At 44.4% G+C, this 8983-nt stretch overlaps 1 protein-coding gene across 1 annotated transcript; it reads right to left on the reverse strand.

Moving 5' to 3' along the window:
• Nucleotides 1-714: 714 nt before the first annotated feature.
• On the reverse strand, nt 715-1296 carry LOC138365252 (uncharacterized). Its single transcript, XM_069325522.1, has one exon. It carries the CDS (start codon nt 1294-1296, stop codon nt 715-717), a length of 582 nt encoding a protein of 193 aa, XP_069181623.1.
• Between the last annotated feature and the right edge of the window lie 7687 nt (nt 1297-8983).

Raw genomic sequence — 8983 nt, forward strand, 5'->3', positions numbered from 1 at the left:
CTATGGAGAATTACTGGGTTTAATTATCTCTTCACGCAACTTCCGTGCGGTCTCAGATTCAATAAACATCTTGTCGGCCTCAGAATAGTGTCTGGATTTTACAGCAATCGGCTTGCAGTCTTGTGCTAAATTACTGAAGAGGGACGGAACCGGTACTTTGACGGCAGCTAATCCACATATTCTAAGGGGAGGTCTTTCTCCTCCAAAAGCCATTTCGAGCACAGAATGATTTCGTAGAAATTTATGGCCCAAAATCACATCGGCACACAAATCGGGTAACACTTTGAGATTCACACCATGGTAAGTTTCTCCTTGCAGTTCCAAGTCCACAAAACACTGAGCCAGGAATGTTGACGAGAACGCTACAGTAGCCATAGAGACTGTCCCATTGTCAGGATAGACTAGTAACCCATTCTGCTCGGCAATATTCTTATGAATAAAGTTTTCAGAGCTACCAGTGTCAATTAGTGCACTGACTGGAATACCATTGTTCTTAGAGCTAAGCACTGATTTATTGAGGCATGAGGGTGAAGTCCCAACTAAAGTAGCAAGCACAGCAGCGGAATGTTGGGTGTTTGGAGCCCTGTTAGTCTGTTTGTTTCAGAGATCGACAGACTTTAGCATAATGCCCCTTTTTCTTGCAATTCATACACAGAGCCTCTCTAGCTGGACATCGACTGCGAGAGTGTCGAGTGTAACCACATAAGAAACACCTTAAACCACTAGTTGTAGCTGCAGAAATGTTTCAACTGCTTCTTCTACACTTTCTTGACCTGAGTTCTCCAGGTCTAATGAGAGTGTCATGGCAGCGTTTGTAGCCTCTGGCTGAACATAAGAGGCAGAAAGTTTCTGTGCTGTTTCTAGAGTGTGAGTCTGGTCAAACACCGAGTGTAAGTCTAAAGTTTTATTTTCAAGTAAGCGCTGCCTTATTGAGGCAGAACCTAGCCCATTAATGAAGGCATCTCTCACATAGTTATCACAAGCTTCTGCAGCAGTCACGGCTTTGGACTGACAATCTTTAGCTAATAATTTCAATACCTGCAGAAACTGATCAAGCGACTCACCGAGTTCTTGGCGTCGTGTTGCAAGCACATACCTTGCGAATACTTCATTCTTGGGCTTCAAAAGCAGTTTTGTTAGGGATTTTTCAGCCGCATCAGCCGTAGTGCAGTCAGCTATGTAGTCGAACACACGAGAAGCAACGTAGTTTATTAACAGATCCAGTTTGTCCACGGTGGGAGTAGTTCGTTGCACTGTTAGAGAAAAGTTTTGAACGTCTTGAACCAGTGACGCCATTCCTGAGCGGCGGTGGTGGAGTTTGGGTCAGTAGCAAACCGTTCGGGCCGCAGGAACCGCCCCATGTTCACTGGCTGAATTATTTGATCAATAAATTGAGATAAACAAAGGCATTGCCAGACTTGTGGCTTTGATTATCTCAAATGATTACAGAGTAGTTACAACCTGCAATAATACAAGCCATATACTACATATGGCTTGTATAAGACATATATACAGTTTAAGCACAGTCTATAACAATAAGCAGTTTAACAATAAGCAATAGTTTAACAATAAGCAATTCCAGTTTCTAGCACTTTTAACAATAAGCAACTGCATATGACTACAGCGAGGACAAGCAGAAATTAGCATTCTACCAACCTACAAGCACGACACAGCTGACCCGACTATCAAAACAATAATGGTCAGGCGAGCGTTCATCCGGTACGATATTAGCTCCGCCTCCGATACAGGGGGCCACGAGGGTGTGACACTTTTATTACACATGGTATGCAAGTTATGGATACTGGCCTGTTGGTCAGTGCCTCCTGTCTATCACCCTACTTGTATATTGAGACTACATTGGCCGTCTTCCAAATTTTTGGCAGTTCACCTGTTACCAGTGATTTGTTGTACACCATGGAGAGTGGTAGGCACAGTGCTTCTGTTCCTTCCTTTAGAATCCATGGTGAGTTTCCATCCTAGCCTATAGCTTTTGTCACATCCAAATTTAGCAGATGTTTCCTCACATCCCCACTGGTAATCACAAACTCCTCTAGTGGTGTCTGGTTAGATATTCCCTCTCTTATCTCTGGGACTTCTCCTTGCTCTACTCTGAAGACCTCGTGGATGGAATTTCTTATTGAGTTCCTTGTACACTTCCTTGTTGTTTGTAATGAATCTGTCTGCCCCTATCCTCAGTTTCATTACCTGTTCCTTCACTGTTGTTTTTCTCCTGCTGTGGCCGTGCAGCTATTTAGGCTTAGAGGCCGTGATCTCTAGTGTCCTGTTATTTGTATAGTTTCTCCACGTCCTTGTACTTAGTTGCTTTGCTAGCTTACATCTCTGATTAAACTATTAAAGTCTGCATTATATTTTTTTTCCTTTTGAACTAGGACGAACTTGTCTGCTACCTTCTTACACTTCTGCATGATGGAGTTCATCATGTCTTGAGCCGTCTTTCTTCTGAGTCCTGTTTCCCAAGCTGTTAGGAATTTCCTTATCTCCTCATAGTTTCTTTTCCGGAATGCAAGCCTTTTGTTTTCTGGGCCATTCCTTGAGTACCTTAACCCAACTTTGAACAGGTTATCTTGAGATGATTTCGGGGCTTTTTAGTGTCCCCGCGGCCCGGTCCTCGACCAGGCCTCCACCCCCAGGAAGCAGCCCGTGACAGCTGACTAACACCCAGGTACCTATTCTACTGCTAGGTAACAGGAGCATAGGGTGAAAGAAACTCTGCCCATTGTTTCTCGCCGGCGTCTGTGATCGAACCCAGGACCACAGGATCACAAGTCCAGCGTGCTGTCCGCTCGGCCGACCAGCTCCCCTATACTCAAACATCAGTACACTGTGATCACTCATTCCCGCGAGGGCTTCAAACCCGATTTCCCTTCGTCAGAATCGTTCAGAGTGAAGACTAGGCCGAGTCTCGCTGGTTCATCTTTGTATCGCATTCCTGCGGGTCCCCTGACATGATGACTTAGAAAGTTTCTTGTAGCCACTTCCAACAGTTTAGCTCTCCATGTTTCCTCACCTCCATGCGGTTCTTTGTTTTCCTAGTCTGTCCTTCCATGGTTGACGTCCCCCATGATGAATAGATGGGATCGTTTTCTACAGGCAGCAGTGGCTGCTCTCTCAATTATAGTGTTAACCGCCATGTTGTTTCTGTCATACATTTGCCTGGGTCTTCTGTCATTTGGTGGTGGGTTATATATCACTGCTACTACTATTCTTGGTCCTCCCATCGTCATGGTGCCTGTTATGAAGTCTCTGAACCCCTCGCAAACCCGGAATAACTATCTCCTCGAAACTCCATTCCTTTCTCATCAGTAGGGCCACTCTGCCTTCTCTTCTTCCTTCCCTTTCTTTCCTTATTATAGTGTAGCCCTGGGGAAACACCGCATTCATTATGATTCCTGAGAGTTTTGTTTCTGTGAGTCCAATTACATCCGGGTTCACTTCTTGTGCTCTTTCCCTAAGTTTACTTGCCTTGCTTGTGATTCCATCTATGTTCGTGTACATTACCTTGAAACTGACTCTCTTCTGTCCATCATCAGTTTCTGTTGACTCCACTGGAGTTGGGGGGCAAGGAGTGTCCAGGGGGGGGAAGGAAGAAGGACATAGGAAGGTGGAACTGGGGGATATGGGGTGTAAGGGGGGTTGGGAGGATCTGGTACAGGGGGCTGAGAGGGTCTGGTGTGGGGGGGGGGGGTCAATTAGGGCATGGGATGCGGGAGCAGGGTGGGGACATATGGTGGAGGGGGAGGGAGGTCATGGGTTGGGGAATGCAGGGGAGTCTGGGGCGAGGGGGGGGGGGGAAGTTCAGGGAGATCAGTGGTTGGGGAGGGAATTTGTGAGTTGGTTAACAGGGTCTCAGAGGAGTCTGAAGCGAGGGGTGGGTGGTCAAGGAAAGGAGAACAGGGAGGGTATGAAGTGAAGGGTGGGGGGTGGGGGACAGGGAGGATATTGGGTGAGGGGGAAAGGGGAGCCAAAAAGGTTATGGGGTGAGAGGGGAGTGGGGGCTGGGAGGTTATAAGGTGAAGGGTGTGTGTGTGTATTCACCTTTACGGGCTCACCATAGCCCGTGCTACATGGACATTTCGTTCTGAGTAGCTATATCTAAAAACAACAACAACGTATTCACCTAGTTGTGCTTGCGAGGGTTGAGCTCTGCTCTTTTGGCCCGCCTCTCAACTATCAATCAATCAACTGTTACTAACTACTAACTAACTAAATTTTTTTCCACTCACACACACACACCCACGAAGCAGCCCGTAACAACTGTCTAATTCCCAGGAACTTATTTACTGCTAGGTAATAAGATCATCAGGGTGAAAGAAACACCGCCCATTTTGTTTCTGCCATCACCGGGGATCAAACCCGGACCCTAGGATTATGAGTACAGAGCGCTGTCCACTAAGTTATCTGGCCCCTTTTAAAAAAGGAGGGCATTACCATGGTTTTGGAAAAGTTGTTCAATGTCATTCAATATTTGTTGACTAGTTGTATATGAAAAGGGCTGCAATTGTTCCAAGTTTCAGTACTGCAGTGTAAATAGAAAGGGAGATTTTTTTTCAACGAATTTTACACATTTTCAAGTGTAAATAAAAACACACACCTTTCAGATATAATCATTCTATGACACTTTTCTGACATATTAGCATATAATAAAGGTTCGCAACTTAGGGAGTTTCCAAAACATCTTTAGTTTTCCTAATACAAATATTCAAAGTTCCCCCCAAAATTATGCAAATATGTCATGTTTATTGGTATTATAAAATCAATAAATGAACGTAAGAAAACACGCTAAGTTGCGAGTGTAGAGACATACACTTTACATATAAGGTGTAAGTTTCATGTAAATTGAATAAAAAATGAAAAAGTTATTTGAACGTTTACGTTAGTTGAAAATATTGAAAATAAATAAGAAAATAATAAAGTCTAAGGTGCTGCCATCTGTGGCTGAGGTTGACATCAACCAGTTTTCTCCAAAATTGGCACCCTTACAGATAGGCTTATGTGCAGTCAGGTGTATAAGTTTCATGCAAATCGTTCGAAAAAAAAATTGAAAAAAAAAAAAAATTTAACTTACATTTTTTTCTAATAAAACTAATTATAATATTTTGTAATATATGCTATATTGTGATAGCTGAGAGTCATAGATATGATATCAGTTGACACTTGTGTTTGATAATCGTTTTTGACCATTTTGGAATAATTTTGACAGTGTTTGATAATCGTTTTTTACCATTTTGGAAAATTTTTGACACCTACTTCAATATATTTTTTTCTCCCTTCCTATTTATGCTACGACGCTGAGACTTGGACCAGATGAAACTCTTTTCATGTACAACTCGCCAAAAAAGTTTGATTGAAATCGAACGAGTTTTCATTTATTGAATATTTTGGGCAAATTTGGAAGTAACGCCCCCGAATGTGTAACGAATGTGAAATAAACACATGAAATGTGTTTGTGAAATGTGTTCATGTATTTCACATAAAATGTGAAATAACGAATGTGAAATAAAAGCGCTAGCTTAGGTCTAAATATGCACATTTTTGCATAAATTAATATACGTTATCTTAGGCCTAATTTAGTACATATATGTGCCACACTGGCCTAGAAAAGTTTGGGTTTGGGTTTTTAGTCGTGTCATCACAAAGTTATAATATTACATGACGTGAACTGTGTTAGGTACAGCAGTCCAGTTGTGTACGGTCGACCAGATAATTGTGTACGGTCGACCAGATAATTGTGTACGGTCGACCAGATAATTGTGTACGGTCGACCAGATAATTGTGTACGGTCGACCAGATAATTGTGTACGGTCGATCAGATAATTATGTACGGTCGACCAGATAATTGTGTACGGTCGATCAGATAATTATGTATGGTTGACCAGATAATTATGTACGGTCGACCAGATAATTATGTACGGTCGACCAGATAATTATGTACGGTCGACCAGATAATTATGTACGGTCGACCAAGTAGTTGTGTACGGTCGATCAGATAATTATGTACGGTCGACCAAGTAGTTGTGTACGGTCGATCAGATAATTATGTATGGTTGACCAGATAATTGTGTACGGTCGATCAGATAATTGTGTACGGTCGATCAGATAATTATGTATGGTTGACCAGATAATTGTGTACGGTCGACCAGATAATTGTGTACGGTCGATCAGATAATTGTGTACGGTCGATCAGATAATTGTGTACGGTCGACCAGATAATTGTGTACGGTCGACCAGATAATTGTGTACGGTCGACCAGATAATTGTGTACGGTCGACCAGATAATTGTGTACGGTCGATCAGATAATTGTGTACGGTCGACCAGATAATTGTGTACGGTCGACCAGATAATTGTGTACGGTCGACCAGATAATTGTGTACGGTCGACCAGATAATTGTGTACGGTCGACCAGATAATTGTGTATGGTTGACCAGATAATTACGTACGGTCGACCAGATAATTATTTATGGTCGACCAGATAATTGTGTACGGTCGACCAGATAATTATGTATGGTTGACCAGATAATTGTGTACAGTCGACCAGATAATTATGTACGGTCGACCAGATAATTGTGTACAGTCGACCAGATAATTATGTACGGTCGACCAGACAATTGTGTACGGTCGACCAGATACTTGTGTTTGGTCGACCAGATAGTTGTGTACGGTCGACCAGATACTTGTGTTTGGTCGACCAGATAGTTGTGTATGGTCGACCAGATACTTGTGTTTGGTAGACCAGATAGTTGTGTACGGTCGACCAGATACTTGTGTTTGGTCGACCAGATAGCTGTGTACGGTTGACCAGATACTTGTGTACAATCGACCAGATAGTTGTGTACAATCGACCAGATAGTTGTGTACAATCGACCAGATAGTTGTGTACAATCGACCAGTTAGTTCCTGTACTCGCTACCAGTTTTGGTGGGAGGGATGTACTGGTTTCTGATTATGTGTTTCTGAATGTGTATGATTGTTTACGTTTAACGTATGTCCGGACACACGTGTATGAATGTTTACCCAAACACACACACATACTCTTCCAGCCCTGGTCAGCCCGCGTATCATGTAGGTGACAGGGCCGCCTGCCATGGCAGTGCCCCGACGTGCCCCGTGTTTGATTTTCGGTCCCATACAGACCAAGCTAGCAGCTAAGTTCCTGTGTAAGAACTTTCTTAAGTTTCTGTCGGGGGATTTCTGTCGATTCTGAATTCGTGTGTTTGCGCTGGCTAAGTTGGTGTGTGTTGCGTCTCTGGCTGTGTTTGGTGTGCGTCACAGTGTGTGTTGCGTCTCTGGCTGTGTGTGGTGTGCGTCACAGTGTGTGTTGCGTCTCTGGCTGTGTTTGGTGTGCGTCATGATGTGTGTTGTGTCTCTGGCTGTGTTTGGTGTGCGTCATGATGTGTGTTGCGTCTCTGGCTGTGTTTGGTGTGCGTCACGGTGTGTGTTGTGTCTCTGGCTGTGTTTGGTGTGCGTCATGATGTGTGTTGCGTCTCTGGCTGTGTTTGGTGTGCGTCACGGTGTGTGTTGCGTCTCTGGCTGTGTTTGGTGTGCGTCACGGTGTGTGTTGCGTCTCTGGCTGTGTTTGGTGTGCGTCACGGTGTGTGTTGCGTCTCTGGCTGTGTTTGGTGTGCGTCACGGTGTGTGTTGCGTCTCTGGCTGTGTTTGGTGTGCGTCACGGTGTGTGTTGCGTCTCTGGCTGTGTTTGGTGTGCGTCACGGTGTGTGTTGCGTCTCTGGCTGTGTTTGGTGTGCGTCATGGTGTGTGTTGCGTCTCTGGCTGTGTTTGGTGTGCGTCATGATGTGTGTTGCGTCTCTGGCTGTGTTTGGTGTGCGTCATGATGTGTGTTGCGTCTCTGGCTGTGTTTGGTGTGCGTCACGGTGTGTGTTGCGTCTCTGGCTGTGTTTGGTGTGCGTCACGGTGTGTGTTGCGTCTCTGGCTGTGTTTGGTGTGCGTCACGGTGTGTGTTGCGTCTCTGGCTGTGTTTGGTGTGCGTCAGGGTGTGTGTTGCGTCTCTGGCTGTGTTTGGTGTGCGTCACGGTGTGTGTTGTGTCTCTGGCTGTGTTTGGTGTGCGTCACGGTGTGTGTTGCGTCTCTGGCTGTGTTTGGTGTGCGTCACGGTGTGTGTTGTGTCTCTGGCAGTGTTTGGTGTGCGTCACGGTGTGTGTGCTTGCGTGACTGTGCTTGTGTGGCCAGGTGTAACTAACCACATCTCTGCCTGCTGCCTCGTGTGTGTGTGTACACACTTATTTGTACTCATCCACTTGTGCCTGCAGGATCGAACTCTAGTTCTTGGACCCCGCTACTCTAGCCGTTGATTATCTAATGCAATGACTCCTGCCCTATTTCTCTATCATATCTGCTTTGATAGTGATGCATGGAGTTAGCCTCTACAACCTGCTCCTTTAGGTCATTCCATTTACTCACTTCACTTACGCTAAAGGAAAACATTCTAACATCTCTGTGACACATCTCAGTCTCTCTCTCTGTTCTCTCTTGATCATTCTCTCTGTCCGTTTCTTGAAGGACTTCTTCTTCCATTCGGTATCCTGTGTCTGGCATTCTATTTCCCCTGCCTAGTTTCATTACCTTACATTTACTCGGGTTGAACTTTAGTAGCGAATTGTTGAACCATTCCTTCAGTTTGTCTAGGTCATCTTGTAGCCTCATACTATCTTCCTCTGTCTTAATCCTCCTCATAATCTTTGCATCATCAGCAAACAATGAGAGGAATGATTCTATACCCTCTGGGAGATCATTTACATATATCAGAAAGAGATATAGATATGAAACAGATATGAGACAAGCAAAACAATGGAACCAACAGTCCCACGGAGGAACAACGCCACGACAGTGACTGCTGCTGACACAAGGAACATTAGGTTTCTCAGTTGGAACATTCGTAGCATCAACAGAAGACTGAATGGCCTAAATGCACATGTTACCAGTAACAACATAGACATAATTGCTATA

Source organism: Procambarus clarkii, chromosome 16 (genome assembly GCF_040958095.1).
Source record: "Procambarus clarkii isolate CNS0578487 chromosome 16, FALCON_Pclarkii_2.0, whole genome shotgun sequence".
In the NCBI taxonomy this organism is placed as follows: Eukaryota; Metazoa; Arthropoda; class Malacostraca; order Decapoda; family Cambaridae; genus Procambarus; species Procambarus clarkii.

Excerpts from the sequence above, each read along its gene's own strand:
- LOC138365252 (XM_069325522.1), bottom strand. The coding sequence starts at position 1,296 with ATGGCGTCACTGGTTCAAGACGTTCAAAACTTTTCTCTAACAGTGCAA.